Here is a 22,090-nt window from a genome sequence, read left to right as displayed (position 1 = left end):
ATAGAACAGAATATATATTGGTGTACTACCCGGTTTTCATTCTTTTTGGTACAGATACGATATGGATAGACAGATATGGATAAATGGATAGATAGAGCAGATTTCTAATCTGCTTTTGCTATTGAAAACATTATCTATGAGCTCAAAAACCTTTCAGGTGATGCAGTTTTTTAAAAAGATGATCGGCTTTTGCAGCTGAAAAAAGTATCCTCAAAAAACACAGGAAAAACGCTGTGTGTGAATGTAGCCTTAGATCAGGAATAGAACAGCCATTTATAAGACATTTCATAACTTTCCCAAATTCCTATGAAAAAATATTCAGCACATTCTGCATTGAATTACTGTACCCATTATATATTTTAGGAGTCGGAGTCGGTCCATTTTATACCGACTCCGACTCCACCAAAATGAGCACCGACTCAGACTCCACGACTCAGACTCCACAGCCCTGCTGAAAGGGACGGACCTTTGATGAGCAGGTCGTCGAGATACGGCAACACTATTCCCCGAGAGTGAAGAATGGCCATGACAGCCACCATGACCTTAGTAAAGACCCTGGGGGCTGTGGCGAGTCCGAAAGGCAAGGCCACGAACTGGAAGTGTTCGTGAATTGCAACGCACAGGAACTGCTGGTGAGACTGGCAAATCGGAATGTGAAGGTAAGCATCCTTGATGTCAATGGATGCTAGGAATACCCCTTTCTCCATGGAAGCGACCACTGACCGGAGAGATTCCATTCGGAATTGCCAAACCGTGACAAACTGATTTAACAGTTTGAGATCCAGAATGGGACGCATCGAGCAGTCTTTCTTTGGGACCACAAAAAGGTTTGAATAAAATCCTCTGAACCTCTCGTGATGAGGGACCGGAATTATGACGCCGTCCCTTGAGAGCTTGAACAGCCCCCGAAGGAAGGCTCTTGTCTTTCCCTTGGGCGGAGAGGAAAGGAAAAAGAGTTGGAGGGAGAGAGGAAAACGCTATCTTGTATCCGGAGGACACCAGCTCCCTGACCCACTTGTCGTGGACGACCGCGAGCCAGGTGTGACTGAAGGAAAGTAGACGGCCGCCTACTTTGTCGGCGTCCGCCAGATACCGCAACAAGTCATTCGGTAGATCTTTGAGATCTGGCTCCTTTGGATCCAGAAGCTCTAGGTCTGGGTTTCCAAGGACGGTTAGGTCTGTACGAGACCTGGGAGCTTCTGTCCCCGCGCGAATCATAGAATCGTAGAGTTGGAAGGGACCTCCTGGGCCATCTGGTCCAACCCCCTGCTCAAAGCAGGATTCGCTAAATCATCCCAGTCAGATGTCTGTCCAGCCTCTGTTTGAAGACTTCCATTGAAGGAGAACTCACCACTTCTCGTGGCAGCCTGTTCCACTCATTGATCACTCTAACTGTCAAAAAGTTTTTTCTAATATCTAATCTGTGTCTCTTCCCATTCAGTTTCATCCCATTGCTTCTAGTCTTTCCTTGTGCAAATGAGAATAAAGTTGATCCTTCTACAATGTGACAGCCCTTTAGATATTTGTAGACAGCTATTAAGTCTCCTCTCAGTCTTCTCTTTTGCAAACTAAACATTCCCAAATCCTGCAACCTTTCCTCATAAGACAGGGTTTGCAGACCGGTCACCATTCTGGTCGCTCTTTTCTGAACTTGCTCCAGTTTGTTGATGGACCTGATCTGGACCTGATCTGGACCTGATCTGGAAGAGAAGGTAGAGGAGGATCAACTGGAGTTGTTGCGAAAGGACCAAAAGCGCGCCGGCTGCTGGTTGCGAAACGGCTGAGCAGCTTTTTGTTGAGGGAGGAATTTACTCTTCCCTCCGGTAGCATTGGAAATCAGTTGATCTAGTTTCTCTCCAAAAAGGCGACCTGTTTGAAACGGGAGAGAAGTCAAGGATCTTTTAGACGCGGCATCCGCCCGCCAGTCACGGAGCCAAAGAGCTCTAATGGAGACAGCATTAGCGGCAGTTTGAGCAGCGCAGTTAGCGGCGTCAAAAGAGGCGTCGACTACAAAGTCACCTGCGTGAATTATCTGCCTGGTGACCGCGGTTGCTTCCGGAGGAAGATTTGTTATGAATGAGTCACCGGAGGAAAAAAAAAAAAACCAAGTCCAGAAAACCGGAGAGGTTGGTAGCTAGCGGATTGCAGACCCCTGATCCTATTCACCACAACTAACAGTAGCCGTGGGGGGTTCCTACAGTGCCCTAGACCCCTCGTCACAGCCGGAGAGCTAAATAAGCCTAAAGAAAGAAAGTGGAAATCTAAACTGCCCCAGAGCAGACCCCAAAGCAATAGACAGCCCCCAACATGTATTGTCGGTGAAAAACAGATGAAAATACAGACAGAAAGACAGGCTGAGCAAACAATGGGGCCCCAACTAACTAGATAGGAAAGGACAGAAAAGATGTTGGCTGCAATCCGCAAAAAAACCTGCCAAAAATAATGTCCAACACGTCTGATAGAAAAGGCCCTGAAGTCACTAGACTTCAAAATCACTATATCAGCACTCAGGTATATTCTGAAGACAGAGCAAAGAGATCAACTGATCAGAGACAAAAATGCAGTTCAGCCCGTCCCAACCAGGGCAGGCTGAACACAAACACTAAGCAAACAGACAATCTCATGGAAAAATAGCAGAGCAAAAACTTAGCTTTTAGTAGACAGGAACTAAACTGGATGCCAGCGCTCAGAGCAGAAAGGATCAGCAGCAACCCTGCAGGGCGTCGGCTGCCTTATATCCATTCAGAAATTCCAGATGTCCAATCACACTCCACCTGTTCAGATGACAGGTTCTTCCCATCCAGATCAATTTCACTACCTCCTTTCACCAGCAGAGGGAGTTCATCAGACATCAGAGGTGAAGGAGAAAATGAACTCATAACAAAGATTGGTGTCCTGGAAGGAGGTAATCAAGACCTCTACCCAAGCGGCCATTGCCTTCGTGACCCAAATTGCCGCGAAAGATGGAAAAAGCGCTGCTCCTGAAGCTTCAAAAACAGAACGGGCAAGTGTTTTTGATCGATGACCCCCTTGGACAGACAGAAGTGTCTTTGAAGCCAGGCGCGAGACAGGCGGGTCCACCGGAGGGGACTGTAACCAATCTTTCATGAGGTCTGGGTCAAAGGGGTATTTAGCCTGAGTAGACTTGTGCCCTGTGAACCTCTTATGCATGCGATCTCTATGTTGCTGAACAACTTCCTTAAAGTCCGGATGACTGGTGAATAACCTACGCACACGCTTGGTTTTCTTAAGAGAAATAGGATGTGTTGGAGCGGGAACATTATCCTCATCCAACTTCCTCATCCTCATTATCCTCATCCAACAGGATCTTGTTAACTGATTCTATAAGAGAATCAAGCGACTCTTGGGGGAGTTGGGGGATTCTGAGGGGCAGACGTGTCAGAATCACATTCAAAGTCGTGCTCGCTGAGAACCCCAGGAGAGGGAGAGCGAGAGATAGGAGCCGCAGATGCAGAAGCGCAAACAGGGCTAGAGGAAGCGTCAAGGGTCCACTTTCTAGAGGCCCAACCATCCCTTGAACGAGAACGGCCCTTGCTGGCAAACGGTTACCTTTGAACGCCAGAGCTTTCCTCGTGGGGTAAGGACGCCTTTTGGTTTAAAGAGCCCTCCCAAAGGGAGAATATAGCTTGGGTCAGAGATTCTACCGATCGTGACAGGGACGCAGCCCACTCAGGGGTACTAGACGCAGGAGACCTGTCGGCAGCAGCAGCAGGCTGCGATTGAGCACAGGTTTTGGCGCAGTCAGTGCATAACGGATTAGTCTGTGCACTAGGTAAGCTGGTTTTGCAAGAGGTACACACGGTAAAAAACAGTGTGCTTTTTAGCAACCCGCTTCACTCCCTTAGATTGAGACATAGCGCTCCTGAAGGGGTTAAAGGCAGAGTCTGCTGCAGCTGCAGGGAACGTGCCGGGAAGGGGTTAAGCCTTAACCTGGGGTAGGTGCAGCTTACCCGGCCCTATCTTGTGTCCCCCCGGGAGGAATGGTGGTGGCCCTGCGGTGACACCCGGTATCCGGCTGCTCGCCTCACAGCTTCTGTGCAGCTGAGGTAAAAAGGATATGGCCCCCGAGAATTGGATCACGCGTCTCGTGCAGGCTGAGAGGCGTCAAGTGAGGGGGCGGCGCCATTCAAATCACGGCCTAGACCTGGATTTTGGGCCTACAGCCCACGGCACCAATGGGCGGGCCGGGGCTGAGCCAGTGGGAAGGCACCATTTAAATTGCGGCCTAGCAGGCCAGAAAGCCGGGGACTAAATTTTTAGTTCTACCCGCGGTAGCGCCGGGGGTTGCGCGATGGGCGCTGAGGGTGCACCGCCGCTAACTATCAGCGCTACTCCCGGGGGACAGGACCTGACTCCCATACCTCCACTCCAGCGTTCAGCGCCGTCCGGTCATCGATGCAGGCTCTCATCCTCCAGGATGAAGCAGAGCTGAAGGAGTTCTTAAAGGGGCCACGCTCAATCGACCCTCCCTATGATAGGGGGATGGAAAGCTATGGGGCTGATTTAGGGCCTTGTAAGCGTTGTCCAGTCTTCTCCGCGCCAGCCCCAGACGGGAACTCCATGAAGCCAAATGTAGAGGAATCAGCCCTAAAACGTTGCAGGAAAGGTACGTGAAGGGTTACACCACGTGCTTGCCTGTTGGTTCGGGGGAGAGCAGGCCGTAGAAAGGAACAGTCGCCCCCTTCACTCCGTTAATTAAAAAATAAAAATTTACAGAAAAATGCAAAAATAAAACGGTGGGTTCTGAAACCAGACCCACGTGCCTCCTACAGACATTAAGCATGAACTGGAGAAATCTCAGCCAGCTGCGGGGTGTATACTGCAGGGGAGGAGTTAACTTTTTTCTGATTTGCTTAGTGTCCTCCTAGTGGCAGCAGCATAACACCCACTGTCTGTGTCCCCCAATGAGGCGTAGGAGAAAATCCAAGTTCATTGAAACTCACAATCATAGATCACATTCGTGATGACGTAGCAAACAGTTATGCCAATCTAATCAGAAGAGAGTTTTTGGATCTTTAAACTCGGCACTTTGGCTCCAGAGGTGTCAAATCTCACAAGAAAACTAAGGTCTGCTGGATTTCTATGGTCATTTCATTTTATGATAAATTTCAAATTTTATATGCTTTTGGGTTTTAACCACTTTATCTTGTATTTTTTATTATAGTGTTTGTTTTTACTTTCTGCGCAATGATTTTTATCATTATCATTTTTATGGCTTTTATCTGCACTACTTTGTTGTAATTATGCATGAGGTCATTAATTGTTCGTTGTTTCCCATTGGTTCTTGCCCCTTTAAATATTTGCCCCCGGTATACTGTTCATATTGCCACCTGAGGAAGACAGAACTTGTCTGTTGAAACACGTTGTGGACTAAAAAATAAGAATTGCTAATATTCTCATCCCCCTTGTTTTGTGCTCCTTTGGACCAGGTCACCAAGCTCTGCAACCCCTTTTTTTCCCTCTTCTGAGGCACCTGGCTGGAGCTGCATCTCATACCCTAATTCAAGCATGGCTGGCACTCCTAACTGACTGTCTTCTACTTTTCTTGGACGCATGTTTCCTGATGGCATACATTCAATGCGACACGCAATGCAACTAAAGACAGAAATTACTCATGGTTTAACCCTGTCACGACATGACTTCTATGTACACATCCCTGCCTTTGATGCAGGCTGACACAGAGCCCCCGCATCTTTCCCAGCAGATGATTGTTGATTTAATCGGACATCTGGTGTCTAACTGCCGTGGGTGAGGCAGAGTTCTGCCCATAACTTTTAACCTGTCAATCCTGCTGAATTTAACATGCGCCAGCAGGAAGAGGCATCATTCCATGCAACCACTGGCATGTCCATGACATGATGGAGGGGCGCCGAAGGGTTGCCATGTCAGTCTGAGCTCTGCTGAAGAGCTCCATGCTTGGCATGACTATTCTCCTATGAAAGCCAGCTCGTAGCTGGCGCTCATAGGAGACCCATGATTTTATCTATACATAGCAGCGTTGATTAGTCACCAAGTATAGCACAAGTGATCACACAAAAGCAGCTTCAAGCCCACTAAGTGGACTATTACATACAGTAAAAAGTTAGGAACAAGAATTTCCTTTCACCCCCAATTTTTTACAGCGGCACTTAACTTGCGCTTACCGGAAGTGTAATAAATCCCGCCCATTGTCATTGCTACGAGCACCACCCCACAGTTGGCGCTTACAGCAAGTGAGCATTTGCTACATACAGGCGATCTGATCATCACCTGTGTGTAGCAGAGGCGATTGAAGTTATGCAGCTTCCAGTCTCCCATGGAGGCTATTGCAGCATGCAAAAAGTTAAAAAAAAAGTTTTAAAAAATATTAAAGTTCAAATCACCCCCTTTCACCCCATTCAAAATAAATGAAATGCACACATTTGGAATTGCCGTGTTCAGAATCGATAAATATAAAAGAATTAACCCAATTGCTAAACGGCTTAACGAGAAAAACAATTCAGAACGTCAGAATTACAGTTTATTTCGGTCGCCATTACAATAAATAGGTGATTAAAAGATTGTATCTACACTAAAATGGTATCAATAAAAAAAAAAGTCAGCTTGGGACTCAAAAAAAAAAAAAAAAAAAAAATAAGCCCTCACCCAGCCCGAGAGAACAAAAAAATGGAGACGCTACAGGTTCCAGAAAATGGCGCCTTTTTAAACCAAATTTTGGAAAAAAAATATCACCACTAAAAAAAAAAAACAACCTAGACATGATTGGTGTCTGAACTTGCAATGACCTGGAGAATCATAATTGTAAGTCAGTTTCAGCATTTAGTGAACTTGGAAAAAAAAAATAAAAATTGGGATTACACATTTTTTGCAATTTCACCACAATGGAATTTTTTCCTCTCCCATTTTCTAGTACACGATATGTTAATACAAATGGTGTTGTTCAAAAGTACAACTTGTCCTGCCAAAAAACAAGCTTATGCCTGGCCATACTGACAGAAAATTTTAAAGAGAGTTATGTGTCTGGGAAGAAGGGGAGCCAAAAAACGAAAATACCTCTGGTCGTGAAGAGGTTAAATTTCAGCGCACTGATTTTTCTTTCTTTCCAGTGAATCACATGGCAAAATGAATCATGTAATTTAAAAAGTACAACTCATCCCACAAAAAGCAAAGCTCTCATTCGCCTAAGTGGACAAAAAAATAAAACGTTATTACTCTCGGAAGAAAGGGAGGAAAAAGATGATTAACAGAATCAGGCGCTAGGTTTAGGAAGAGCAGCTTCACTGCAACTTAAGGTGTGTGCACACGCTGCGGATCCACAGTGGATTCGGTCTTGCGGAGCCGCAGCAGAAAGGTGCACAGTACCATTATATTCAATGGAAAATGAAATCCGCAGTGCTCATGGTGCAGAATTTTCCACGGTTTCAAATCCGCAGCATGTCAATTCTTTCTGCGGATTCCGCTGCGGTTTGGCACCTGCTCCATTGTACAGGTGTCAAACTGCAGGGTAAACCGCAAAAAAACTGCAGATAAATCGCAGGTACTTTAACCTGCGGATTTACAGAAATCCGAGCGGAAAATTCTGCAGCAAAATCCACAGCGTGTGCACACACCCCAAGCCATCCATCTTACTGTAGCAATGGCCTAAACCCACCTTACCCCCATTATAACAAATCTTCAGCACTCCCAACCTCTGAAAAACTCCTAGAACAGCAGATCACTTACACTGGCGATCGAGCAATATTCGCATCAGGACGGGCAATTTTCACTGTCCCAGGACTGCGCATCCGAGAATGTTTAGGAGACAGCAGAGGTTTTCTTGGAAAGCCATCTATATACACAGGAGGAAGAGATCCCGGCACACTGAATTGGGGCTGGTGGGTAGGGTACCGCCTGCATGGGCTCATGAATGTCTGGTTAATTACAATAGGAGTCTCCCTAGAGATGAAGAAAAAAAAAGAAGCTTTAATATAGATCCATATTATCTACACACACTTAAGGAATTGACAGGACAGCAGTACAATATAAATTAGTCATCGATGTGCGAGACCTCCAATGACCTGTCCGTACATGTGGATATCAGAGTAATCCTTCTCTACAGAGGAGGTGGCACATGTTCTATGTCTGTGGGTGAACACTGGTACTCAGATGGACTTGTAGCCACCCCTGCTTAAAGGGAATCTGTCACCTCATTTTTGACTTATGAGATGCGGCCACCGCCATCAGAGGCTTATCTACAGTATTTTATAATAAGCGCTGGATGTAACCTCAAAGAAGAGAAAAGAGGAGCTGCGACAGAAGGAGGAGGATGTTATCGCTACAAGATGGGAGGCGCTAGACCAGACCGCGACATCCATCAGACCGGACCCCTGGGTGAGTATAATATAGCTCGTTTTTCTTAGCTTTCAGGTTACATGGGGGCTTATCTACTGCATTACAGAATGCTGTAGATAAGCCCTGGATGGGCTGTGGTCGCATCACACAGGCCGAAAATGGGGTGACAGATTCCCTTTAACCAATTCATGGCTTCATAGAAAAACACTGTATATTCCCCTTCTGCAGCAGCACTGTCCCAACCACACTAGTGCTGGTTCAGGGATAGTGTCCTGTGACCACAGTCGCATCTAGTCAACATTCCATCAGAACGGACACGCGCTCCGACAATACTACAAACTGCATAAAGTCGGCAGCCATGGACTATGAAGCTGAAGTCACATCAGCCGTGTACGGTACATTGTTCTCTGTGGGGCCCAGAAGCCGTTACCCCCCCCCAGGCGTTTTTAAGTAAAAGAGCCACCTTGTGCAGCACTATTGCTGTATTCTGTCAAGGTGGCTCTGTTACTTAGCCTCCATTCCACCGCAGAAATAATCTTTTATATAATTGTTCAAAACTACCTGAAATTTGACAGGGGGGCAGGTCTTTCCCCCTCTGACAGACGCCTCGCATCCATCACTCATTTCGTATTTGGCGCCGCCTCCTCAGTTTTCTTTTGAAATGCGCTGCCAGATAACATCCCGGCCTTCATATCACGCGGCCACAGATCCCACCCTGCAGTCGCTTACGACTTGAGCATGAGAGCCGCAGATAACTACTGCGCATGCCAGAGATTCCCAGCCCCGCAGTGTGAATAAATCATAAGCGACTGCGGGGCGGGATCTGTGGCCCCACAATATGAAGGCTGGGATGTGATCGGAGCGCACGGACAGCGCATGCCAAAGATATAGTACAGCGCAGGCGCCGCATTTCAAAAGAAAACTGAGGAGGCGGCGCCAAATACAAAATGAGTGATGGATGCGAGGCGTCTGTCAGAGGGGGAAAGACCTGCCCCCCCCTGTCAAACTTCAGGTATTTTTGAACAATTTTATAAAAGATTATTTCTGTGGTGGAACGGAGGCTAAGTAACAGAGCCACCTTGACAGAATACAGCATTAGTGCGGCACAAGGTGGCTCTTTTACTTAAAAACGCCTGGGAGGGTAACAGGTTCCCTTTAAACAGCCTCCTTTGAACTTTTTTTTTTTTTGAGAAAAACCTGCACGGCGAGTGGCGTTATAGGTGTAAGGCGGCCACTTCTCTACATTCTACCATCAATGGCACATGCACAGAAGTCACGATTGTGGCAACACCAGCCTAGTGACAGGAGCTGGTGAGGAGGTCTTGAACATGCAAATTGGAGCCAAAAATATCCATTTTGTGGTAATGAAACAAAACTACAGATAAATGATCTTCAGAGAGCCCATTATATAACTTGCCAGTCTGGTCCGACTGGGACCCCACTCCGCTGGGCACCTAAATGCGAATTCAGGACGGCAGCACATGAGTGAAGGGAGACGAGGCGGCTCACAGCCAATTCCTAAATCAGACCCCTGCCCTAATGCAGAGACATACGTTCAGATTTATCTAGATTGTAGTGCAAATCCTTCTGAAGATGTCACTTTACCCAAAAAGTGAGCTGTCAAACAGGCAGCTTCACCAGCGACATGTGGGTAACAAGCGACGCATGCAACTTAGTTACCCGCAGTGTATCTTAGTTACCAGCGCGCTGGTGCAGGGAGCTGGTAACCAAGGTACACATCGAGTTTCTAAGGGGAGCGCAGCACTTGGAAACCTGATGTGTACCTTGGTTACCAGCGGCAGCTCGCTGGTCTCCTGCCTGTCACACGCAGCAATGCTTGCTGGCCAGCGGGAGACCAGCGACAAAAGAAAGTCCAGACATTAAGAGACGGGCTACACAACTAATCCCCGGGACCCCCACTGTCAGTACAGGCCCCTGGCAAAGAGCCTGATCATAGGAGTGACCACAGGGCTCAGGACCCCCCCCCCCCCCACTACTGACCACAGGGCTCAGGACCCCCCCCCCCCCACTACTGACCACAGGGCTCAGGACCCCCCCCCCCCACTACTGACCACAGGGCTCAGGACCCCCCCCCCCCACTACTGACCACAGGGCTCAGGACCCCCCCCACTACTGACCACAGGGCTCAGGACCCCCCTCCACTACTGGCCACAGGGTCCCCATAGGGGCTTCTATTCCATGCATAGCTGTCAGGCAGCCGCCACACACACGGGGTCCCACGGTAGACACGTCCCTGGCACTCAGACACGAGCATGCAGCACCCACCTGAACGACAAGCGCCGGGCAGGGGTCGGCACCGTGGGGTTGGGTCTTGTGAGCCGCTCTCTCAGGTCCCGGGCACCGCGCCCCACCGCCCGGGCTGGCGGCTCCGGCTTCCCAAGGTAGCTGCCCATCAGGAGCAGTAACGAGGCAGGAGTCCACCGGGCGGTCGCTCTCCGGAGCTGCACAGGTCTCTGCCTCCCCGCGGCCTCAGGAATTCTCCACCAGCGGCCGCCCGAGCCGCTGTAAGCCCAGCCGGCGATCACACACAGCAGCAGGGCGCTGAGCCCGGGCCAGCAGTACACGAACAGCAGGAGGAGCAGGGCAGCGGGCAGGAGCAAAGTCACCGGCTGTAAGTCGCGATTCAAACCGTCCCGAATCAGCCGCCTCAGCCGGTCCCTGACCCCTCCTACCCGCCCTCCGGACGGACACATGATCGGCCGCGCGCCCCGCCAGGCCTTAAATACCCAGCGTGCACCACACATGCAGGGCCTCGTCCGTCACATCCCGTGTAACCAAGCAACACACACTCCCCCCACCCACCGCTGCTTTCAAATACAGGCCCGCTACTGGTTAGTTTCCTGTGGGAGGAGCTTATGTATGGGGACGTCATTTCCTACAGTTGTCTATTGGATAAAAAAAAAAAAAAAGTCCCGACTCCGCCTCTAACGGCATTTGGCGGCAGAAGAGGCTGACATAAAAATGTGGACTCGGCCAATGGCGAGAAAGATTGCGATCACGTGGTCTTGAAGTGCTACTTTTAAATAGCGTTCCCAATGCCCTGGAAACTGGGGGAACAGCAGCAGGAGTCAGGCTCTGGGTTTTGGCTCCTTCCCCTATTGGAGATGGTTTTGTGCTAGTTGGTGACACATTATTTTGGTATCCGGAATAGCACCATTAATATCATCATCCTTGGGCATTTTAATGCTGGCTCAGGTGGCTGTCCACGGCCTGAGTGTTTGTCAGGAGTTTAGCTTCTTCCACTTGTCTCAGCTCCAGCTATGTATCTAATTATCTCCTCTGCACTCCTGACCTCCATTTTACTACTGGTGTTCATTTGCATGCTCCATTCACTGTATCCAGGCGTTGTTCACACCTAACATTCTGCAATCAGAATTCTAGATAACCAGCTTCTCATGCCTCCTCTTGTTCTTGTTCACACCTTAAGGCCCCCCATATGCATTAGACTAAATTTGGCCAAGCCTGCCAAAATCGACTGGTTCGGTTGACAGTCTAATGTCTATAAGGGCACTAGATAATTATTGGTGGGAATAGAAGGAGACGACATGTCCCATTTTGGACTGTTGTTCCTATTTTCCTCTAGAGATAAGCTGCCACCAGAAATGTCTCCAGCTCTCTCATAGACGACTTAGGAGTGCTTGGCAAAGCGAGCACTTCCATGCATGGGACAGTCAGGCGAGATAGCTGGTGAGCACCTACATTGTATGGGGGGCATTAGTCCCTGCTACCAAGACCAGCTGACATACTCTTCTGTTTTTGAAGTGTGTACCACATTTCTGCAAGTTTCACACTTCAGTTATTTGACGTCAGTCATAATCCGCCGTTTTTATAAAAAAAAAAAAAAACGGATCCGCGATTTCACTCTTGGCAGATTTCAAACAACTTGTCGGACGTCAAACAACTGAAATGTGAAACAGGCCTAAGCTACCAGTTGACTAATGCACTTCTGCTATTTATGTATCTACTGCATTTCTGCAAACAAGTCACTAGTTTGCCAATACATGACTTCTATCCTGTGGTTAACTCTAGCCCTGCTGAATGGTTCCGATTCCATAAACACTTCCGCTACCCTGTGATTTACCCTATCCCTGTTACAAGTTCCTGTTTGTGTGTGTGTATATATATATATATATATATATATATATATATACAATTAACTACCTTATATCTCTGTTGCAAGAACAGGACTGTATGTACTTCTTTACTGTTCCGGAGTGCCATTTCCTTCCAACAGGATCTAGTGCTTCTAACTACACAGCTGTCTTGCATACCCTGCTGTCCTGGTCCTCACTGATCCATGAATTGTCCTTTTCTGCTGCTTCATCGCTTCCGGTCTGTGCTGCAATCGACCTCACCAGGTGAACCCATAAGGGATGTAACTCTGCCATCAGATCCATCATGATGCAAGTGGTGGTACATACAGTATGTGCTGTATGATACACAGTACTTCTTTTGTCCTGTATTCTTACCTTAGTCAGGTGAACTTCCAATTTGTTTTTTGCGTCCTTTGTCTCCGCTACACGTCTCCTCAAGGCAAAATTGACGGTATCACACTGCTTGCGCATATCGCAGGCTGTTTCAGATAAGATGCTGTCAATCAGAGCCCGCAGTGCTACAGCATTGTTCCTCTGCTTTTCAGCTTTTTCGACGTTAGTATTGCTGAAATCCTCCCATTCTGTAGGTGTAACCGAGCTAACAATAAGAGCAAGACAATATTGTCATGAATGTAATCTAGATGCATTTTTCCTACAAAATACTTAGCGCTGGACCTGAGCTTATTTTAACCTTGCAGAAGCTTCACAGGGAACCTGTCATTCCCCCCCCCCCCCCCCCCCCAGGTGTTTTTAAGTAAAAGAGCCACCTTGTGCAGCACTAATGCTGCATTCTGTCAAGGTGGCTCTTTTATTTAGCGGCCCTTCCAACGCAGAAATAATCGTTTTTTATAATTGGTCAGACATACCTGAAGTTTGTCAGGGGGGCAGGCAGGTCTTTCTCACCCCCCCCCCCCCCTCCAGGCACAGACGCCTCACATACGTCAGTCATGTCCTGCTTTTGAATCTGGAGCCGCCTCCTCAGCGTTCTTTTTCTTGTGCCTGAAGTACATACAGTCCTGTTCTTGCAACAGAGATATAAGGCGTCTGTGTCCAGGGGGGAAAGACCAGCCCCCCTGTCAAATATCAGGTATGTCTGACCAATTTTAAAAACGATTATTTCGGCGGTGGAAGGGACGCTAAATAAGAGCCACCCTTTTTGGCAGATTGCAGACAGTGTCTTTCCTTTCCTGTCCTTTCTAGTTAGTCGGTCCCCATCGTTGCTCAGCATATTTTCCTGCCTGTGTTTGTGTTTTCATCTTGTTTCACCGTCAGTACATGTGGGCGGTCCTTACTACATGGAATGATAGTGCATTGGCAGCTCTCTTTCGGAAAGGTTTATCAGAGACCGTAAAAGATGTTATGGTGGGATTTCCTGTTCCCTCTGGTCTGGATGGCTCTGTCATTAGCCATTCAAGTTGATCGGCGTTTACGTGAACGTAAAACTACACAGGAGGCGCTGCCACCTTTTGAACAAATGTCTGAACTTGTGCAATGTGATGGGGTTTTGTCTAGGGCGCAACGTCAGGAGTTTAGAAGGCGTAATAAGCTGTGTTTTTTCTGTGGAGACCCCTCTCATACTATTTCTGTCTGCCCTAAACGAGAGAAACGTTTTGCACACACATTTGCTGTGGGCAGTGTACAACCTAAGTTCCTTTTGGCAATTACTCTGATCTGCTCCTTGTCCACATTTTCCACTAAGGCTTTTGTGGATTCAGGAGCAGCTCTGAATCTGATGGATTTGGACTTTGCTAAACGTTGTGGTTTGTCCATGATGCCTCTGCAGACGCCTATTCCTAACCTCAGTATTGGACCCAGGTGATAATGCGAGTTGCCCCAGACCACCAAGAAAATTGATAAATTTTTGGTGCTGCATAATTTGCATGATACTATTGTTCTGGGTTTCCCCTGGTTGCAAACTCATAACCCAGTTTTGGATTGGAAATCTGTGTTTGTGGTGAGTTGGGGTTGTCAGTGTGTTCTTAGGGACGCTCCTGTTTTCTCCACCTCTCCTCAGTCTCATGATATTCCTGATTATCTGGCTGATTTCTCTGATGTTTTTAGTGAGAGTAAAGGCCCTTTTACATTTAGCGATGCACCAGCGATACGACCCGGTCAGGATCGCTGGTGCATCGCTAAATGATCGCTAGTGAGCTTTCACACAGAAAGATCTCACAGCGATGCAGCAGCGACGCAGGGCACGATACTCACCTTTCACACACAGCGATCGAGACGTCCTCCCGCCTCCACGCGTCGCTCGTCTCACACAGCAGGAAGCAGACGATGAGAAATGGAGCCGCCCGATCAGCGATGGACAGCGGGGGAGCCGGTCGGAGGTAAGTATCACACATAGCGATATCGCTGCTGCATCACATAACCGGTGACGTTTTAGCGATATTGCTATGTGTAAAACCCCCTTTAGTCTGCATCTTTGCCTCCTCAGAGGAGTTATGACTGTGCAATTGAGTTGATGCCTGGGTGTAAATTTCCCAAGGGTCGGCTTTTCAACTTATCTGTACCCGAACATGATGCTATGCGATCCTATATTTAGGAGAAGGGTCATATTAGACCATCCTCGTCACCTTTAGGTGCTGGTTTTTGTTTTTTTTTTGTGGCCAAGAAAGATGGTTCATTAAGACAGTGTATTGATTATCGTTCTCTTAACAAAATGACGGTTAAATATCAGTACACGTTACCTCTGATGTCTGATTTATTCTCCAGAGTTAAGAGTGCTTGCTGGTTTACTAAGCTTGACCTCAGAGGGTAGTTCTTTCTGCCATTTTGCCCGATTTGAGACGCGCCCTGGAGGAATTTCAGGAGGATAGGCCTGAGCGTTGCCCTATGGGAAGATTGTATGTTCCTGACCAGTGGAGAAAGAGAGTGATGTCTGAAGTCCATTGCTCCGCATTGGCTGGTCATCCAGGTATTTTTGGTACCAGAGATTTGGTGAGTCGGTTGTTTAGGTGGCCTGCCTTGTCTCGTGATGTCAGGAATTTTGTACAGTCCTGTGGAACTTGTTCTCGGTCTAAACCCTGTTCTCGTTCTAGTGGGTTGCTGATGCCCCTGCCGGTGCCCAAGAGGCCATGGACCCATATCTCAATGGACTTTATTTCTGATCTTCCTGTCTCTCAGAGAATGACTGTTATCTTGGTGATTTGTGATAAATTTTCGAAGATGATCTATCTTGTACCACTCCCAAAGTTGCAATCTTCTGCTGAGTTGGTACCCTTGTTTTTACAACAGGTGGTTAGGTTACACAGGATTCCTGAGAACATTGTGTCCGATAGAGGGGTCCAGTTTGTTTCCAGATTCTGGAAAGCCTTTTGTTCCAATCTGGGAATTCAGTTATCCTTCTCCTCCACGTTTCATCCCCAGTCCAATGGGCAGACTGAGAGAACAAACCAGACCCTGGAGTCTTATTTAAGTTGTTTTGCATCTGCTGATCAAGATGATTGGGTCTCATTTTTGCCCTTGGCCGAATTTGTGCTGAACAATAGAGCTAGTTCTGCCACTTTGATGTCACCCGTTTTCTGTAATTTTGGGTTTCATCCTCTATTCTCTTCAGGGCAAGTGGAATCTTCGTCCTCCCCAGGTGTGGACACTGTGGTTGTGAGAATGCAGCAGATATGGGACCAAGTGGTGGATAAGTTGTCACTCTCTCAGGAAAAGGCACAGCGGTTTTCCAACCGGCATAGGACCATTGGTCCCCGGTTTAAAGTGGGTGATATGGTTTGGTTGTCGTCTAAGAATATTCCTATGAAGGTTGCATCTAGAAAATTTAAGCCAAGGTTTATTGGACCTTATAAGATTTTGGAAATTCTTAATCCTGTTTCTTTTCGATTGGCTCTTCCAGTTACGTTCAAAATCCATAACGTATTTCACAAGTCACTGTTGAAGAGGTTTGTTGAGCCAGTAGTTCCTGTGGCGGCACCTCCTGCCCCTGTATTGGTTAAAGGCAATGTGGAATATGAGGTAGAGAAAATATTGGATTCTCGTTTGGTTAGACGGAGACTCCAGTATTTGGTCAAATGGAAGGGTTATGGCCAGGAGGATAATTCTTGGGTCTCTGCCTCTGATATTCATGCCAATAAATTGGTTTGTGCTTTTCACCGGGCCCATCCTGATCGGCCTGGTGGCATGGATGAGGGTTCGGTGACCCCTCAAGCGGGGGGTACTGTTGTGAACTCATTTTCTGCTCCTCCTTCCGTTCTCCCTCTGGTGGTGACAGGAGGTAGTGAGGTTGGTTTAATTGGTAGTGATCTGCCACCTGATGAGGAGGATAACGATTAGATCTCTGGAGTATCAGACTGGATATAAGACAGCTGACGCCCTATCCTGGTGCTGGTGATTCAGTCTGCTTCTCAGGTCTTGGACTTCAGCTCTGTTCCAGTCTTCTCAAGTTAAGTTTGTTTTTGCTATTGTTCACACTTGCTTTTGTTGGTCAATTCAGTTTTTTGTGTAATCAGCCAGCCCCTGCTGGGTTGTGCTGAATTTCCACTCCTATTTATCTGTATTTGCCTTTTGGTCCCTTATTAGATTGGCCTCTTTTTGCTCTGTCTCAGAATATTTCAGAGTGCTGATATAGTGGGAGAAGTCAAGTGACTTCAGGGTTAATTTTGCTATCAAAAATGTTGGACATTATTTTGGTAGGGTTTTTGGCAGACTGCAGACAGTGTCTTTCCTTTCTAGTTAGTCGGGCCCCATCGTTTGCTCAGCCTATTTTTCTGCCTTTGTTTGTGTTTTCATCTTGTTTCACCATCAATACATGTGGGGGGCTGTCTTTCCTTTGGGGTCTGCTCTGGGGCAGTTAGTTTTCCTCTTTTCCAGCTTTAGGCTTATGTACTCCTCCAGCCGTGACAAGGCGTCTAGGATCATCCTAGGTACGCTCCACGGCTGCTGCTTGTGTGGTAAGATCAGGGATCTTCAATCTGCATAGTTACCAACCCCTCTGGTTTTCTGAGACTTGGCTTGTGGTGTTTTTTCCTCCTCGGTGATCCATTCATAAGTCTTCTCTGTTATTAGTGGTGGAGCTCCTGCTATACTGGCTCCCGGTCACACAGGCAGCTTTACGTTAACAAATTTATCCAATTAATTTTTCCATAGAGGTAGGAACAGGTCAATAGATGTTCTGTCCTGCTATACGTGGCTATTTGTTACCAAGCGTACAACCGCATATCTTACTTTCCCTGAACTGTTACCGCACTGGGAACATATATTTGATGTCCGGAGTGTTGTTTGTTAATGTGCTGCAGTGATTGTCCAATTTCATGGCTTCAAACTTGTCTTTTAGATTTTTCTCCAGGGAATATTTAGCTGAACGACTCAACCTAGAAACATTGGAAATACAATGGGTCATCAGTGTTCAATTATTCATAAAGAAGTGAAGATTAGGAAAATTAGATAATGGTAATAGCTACAGACATGCATGCAGAAAACAACACAACTGATATGTTGGCTTTTTGCATTGAATACAATCAAATCTCAGAAGAAAAGAGATTTAACTGGTCACAATGGGTAATTGTCCTGACTTTTATCTACATGGGTTATCACACATGAAGCCCACTGTTATCTTTTCCATATCTATATGGCTTTGATCATAGATCCTCACAGCTTAACAAAGGTTGTCCCATGGAGATAAACAATTGTTATAAAGAACCTGCCCCAGAGATCACCTGCTCCGCATATGCAAAGGGAAACATATTGTTATTGATGCAACCCATTTGATGATAACAGCTTGGAGGACAGAAAGAGGACATTTAACCAGTCTGAGCATATGAAACCAGCCACCTGATGGAATAGCGGATGCAGAGCTGCGTAAAACATTTCTCATCTCGGTTGCAGAGATATTGACTTGTAAAGCTTAGATTTTAACTTTTTGCTAACACCAAGTGGCCCGTAATACAGTCATCTCTGGAGGTATGTACTTTTATCGCCAGCATGACGTTGACCAATCATAAGCAGGAGGCATCATGCAGAGGGGAAAAAAACATATTAGGAATATTAGAGCTGGGTTTCTCTGTATGAAACATAATGACACATAACCCTGCTCCCCTCACTGATCTCCCTGCTGGCATCTACAGTGTAGAGTAGAGCAGAGCTGTGTCATTACAAACACCTTAGGCTAGTTTCACACTAGCGTATCTTCACACAGTGCACGGCGCCGCTAAGCCCCGCCCCCTGCCGCGCCCCTCCGGTGATCTCCCTACTAGCGCACAGCGCTGCATGCGATCTGCCCACCCTATCTTTAGCATAGGGTGCGCTGGCCGTGTGCTAGTAGGATTTTTGCGTGCGCTGCACACTTTTGAAGGTGCGCCGAACGCAGCATGTTGCATTTTGGTGCGCTCGGTGCACCTTCAAAAGTGCGCAGCGCACGCAAAAATCCTACTAGCGCACGGTCTGCGCACCCTATGCTAAAGATAGGGTGCGCAGATCGCATGCAGCTCTGCGCTAGTAGGGAGGAGGGGGCGTGGCAGGGGGCGGGGCTTAGTGACGCTGTGCGCTGCATGAAGATACGCTAGTGTGAAACTAGCCTTAGCAGCTCTTCTCTCACAGCACTGTCAGCTCTGCTCTATTCCCCCTCCTTCCACACGGACAGTGTTGTGAGAGGAGAGCTGCAAAGTGTCTTCATAATGACACACAGCTCTGTTCTCTCTCCTGCTTGTAATCACACTAGGTGCTGGCAGTAAGATCAGTGAGGAAACAGGGTTGTGTGTCATAGAATCTTAGAGTTGGAAGGGACCTCCTGGGCCTTCTGGTCCAACCCCCTGCTCAAAGCAGGATTCGCTAAATCATCCCAGACAGATATCTGTCCAGCCTCTGTTTGAAGACTTCTATTGAAGGAGAGCTCGCCACCTCTTGTGGCAGCCTGTTCCACTCATTGATCACTCTAACTGTCAAAGTTTTTTCTGATCTCTAATCTGTGTCTCCTCCCCTTCAGTTTCATCCCATTGCTTCTAGTCTTTCCTTGTGCAAATGAGAATAAAGATGATCCTTCTCCAATGTGACAGGCAGCCCTTGAGATATTTGTAGATAGTTAAGGGCCTGTCACACTAAGCGATATCGCTAGCAATATCGCTATAACTTGTGACGTTATAGCGATATTGCTAGCGACATCGCTGTGTCTGATACTTACCTACGACCCGCTCCCCCGCTGGTTATCGCTGATCGCGCGAGAACGTCCTGGACGGCTTCTCGTCGTCAGCTTCCTGCGGCGCTTCCTGTGGAGAGACGAGCGACGAGCGTGGAGCCAGGCGGGAGGACACAGGATCGCCTCGTCTGACAGGTAAGTAGCGACCCCCGACCCCAGCGATGTCGCTGGTGAGATCTGCCTGTGTGGCAGCTCACTAGCGACCACTTAGCGATGTACCAGCGATCCTGACCGCGTCATATCACTGGTCGGGATCGCTGGTACATCGCTAAGTGTGACAGTACCTTTATTAAGTCTCCTCTCAGTCTTCTCTTCTGCAAGCTAAAGATTCCCAAATCCTGCAACCTTTCCTCATAAGACAGGGTTTGCAGATCGGGCACCATTTTGGTCGCTCTTTTCTGAACTTGCGCCAGTTTGTTGATGTCTTTTTTTTAAAATGTGGCGCCCAAAACTGGACACAGTATTCCAGATGAGGTCTGACCAAAGAGGAGTAGAGGGCACTAATGACTTCACATGATCTAGACTGTATGCTTCTGTTAATACATCCTAGAAATGCATTTGCCTTTTTTGCTGCTGCATCACACTGTTGACTCACATTCAGTCTGTGATCTATTAGTATACCCAAGTCTTTCACATGTGCTGTTGCTTAGCCCTATTCCTCCCATTCTGTATATGCTTTTTTCATTTTTATTGCCCAGATGTAGTACTTTGCATTTTTCCCTGTTAAAAACCATTCTGTTAGTTGCTGCCCACTGCTCCAGTTTATTTATATCTTTTTGAATCCTCTCTCGCTCTTCTCTAGTATTAGCTATCCCTCCTAGCTTTGTGTCTTAAGCAATTTTAATCAGTGTACTCTCAATTCCTTCATCTAAATCGTTGATAAAGATGTTGAACAATACAGGGCCCAGGACAGAGCCCTGTGGTACCCCACTTGAGAGATTCTTCCAACTGGATGTGCATCCATTTATGACCACTCTTTGGGTCCGATCACTAAGGCTGGTTTCACATTTGCGTTTTTTAGCGCTGGAAAAAAACGCTAACCTGCGCATGCGTTTTTTCCCCTATATTTAACATGGGTGCGCATACCTGCGCGCTTGTAAGCGCATGTATGCGATTTTCATGCGCTGCGTTTTTTTGGGGTGTGCGATTGGATTTTCCAGACGCATCACGTTGCATTTTTTGGCCCTGCAAAAAAGCGCATGCGCACATATGCGCACGTTTTGCGCTAAAAATGGCCATTATAGCCTATGGATGCGCATATGTGCGCACTGGCATGCTCATGTAAGCGTTTTTTTGCATATGCGTTTTTTTTTTTTAACCATGGAATTTAGGGGTTTGAGTTAGAGTTAGGGTTAGTTAAGGGGGTTTAGGGTTAGGGTCAGGGTTAGGGTTGGGTTTTGGGTCAGGGTTAGGGTTTAGTATGGTTTGGTTAAGGGTTAGGGTTAGGGTCAGGGTTAGGGTCAGGATTAGGGTTAAGTATGGTTTTGTTAAGGGTTAGGGTCAGGGTTAGGGTTAGGGTCAGGGTTAGGGTTAAGTATGGATTTGTTAAGGATTAGGGTCAGGGTTAGGGTCAGGATTAGGGTTAAGTATGGTTTTGTTAAGGGTTAGGGTCAGGGTTAGGGTTAGGGTTAGGGTCAGGGTTAGGGTTAGGGTCAGGGTTAGGGTCAGGGTTAGGGTTAAGTATGGTTTTGTTAAGGATTAGGGTCAGGGTTAGGGTCAGGATTAGGGTTAAGTATGGTTTTGTTAAGGGTTAGGGTCAGGGTTAGGGTCAGGGTTAGGGTCAGGATTAGGGTTAGGGTTAGGGTCAGGGTTAGGGTTAAGTATGGTTTTGTTAAGGGTTAGGGTCAGGGTTAGGGTCAGGATTAGGGTTAGGGTTAGGGTTAGGGTCAGGGTCAGGGTTAGGGTTAAGTATGGTTTTGTTAAGGGTCAGGGTTAGGGTTAGGGTCAGGGTTAGGGTTAGGGTTAGTTAGGGTTTAGGGTTAGGGTTAGTTAGGGTTTAGGGTTTGGGTTAGGGTTAAGTATGATTTGGTTAAGGGTTAGGGTCAGGGTTAGGGTTAGGGTTAGGGTCAGGGTTAGGGTTAGGGTCAGGGTTAGGGTTAGTAAAGTCATGGTTTGGGTAGTGTGAGGGGCCACCTAAAAATGTTGGAAAAAAACGCAAACGCGGTAAAAACGCGCTAAAAACGCATACAAACGCATAAAAACGCTGCGTTTTTTTCATGCATGCTCATAAAAATGCTTGAAAAAAACGCAGCAGTTGTATGCTTATGTATGCGTTTTTTCAATGCGTTTTTTTGCGGGAAAAACGCGCTGCAAAAAAAAGCAAGTGTGAAACTAGCCTTAGCCAGTTATGAATCCACCTAACAGTTGCCTTGTCCATTCCATACTTAGTCATTTTTTTCAATAAGGATTGTGTGAGATGCTTTGCTGAAGTCAAGATATACTATATCTACAGCATTTCCCTGATCCACCCAATCAGTGATTCTGTCATAGAAGGAAATTA

At 47.1% G+C, this 22,090-nt stretch overlaps 1 protein-coding gene across 2 annotated transcripts in view; it reads right to left on the bottom strand.

The window, feature by feature from the left end:
* LOC141080498 (uncharacterized) overlaps positions 1-11,156 on the bottom strand; it is a 43,340-nt gene extending 32,184 nt beyond the window's left edge. The window contains exons 1-2 of one of the 2 annotated variants that reach the window (XR_012228951.1): positions 10,618-11,156; positions 7,723-7,935 (exon numbers count right to left, since the gene is read on the bottom strand). Coding sequence is in view for 1 of the 2 variants with exons in the window: in XM_073565743.1 (XP_073421844.1) it covers positions 7,723-7,935; positions 10,618-11,096 (692 nt within the window). In the remaining variant the exon portion in view is untranslated. The remainder of the gene's footprint in view (positions 1-7,722; positions 7,936-10,617) is intronic. The other variant, XM_073565743.1, reaches the window with a different exon arrangement.
* Between the last annotated feature and the right edge of the window lie 10,934 nt (positions 11,157-22,090).

This window comes from Dendrobates tinctorius, unplaced genomic scaffold (assembly GCF_039654945.1).
Source record: "Dendrobates tinctorius isolate UK_male_01 unplaced genomic scaffold, ASM3965494v1 ptg000016l, whole genome shotgun sequence".
Lineage (NCBI taxonomy): Eukaryota > Metazoa > Chordata > Amphibia > Anura > Dendrobatidae > Dendrobates > Dendrobates tinctorius.
The sequence above is the reverse complement of the archived record's forward strand: the minus strand, read 5'-3'. Positions and strand labels throughout refer to the sequence as shown.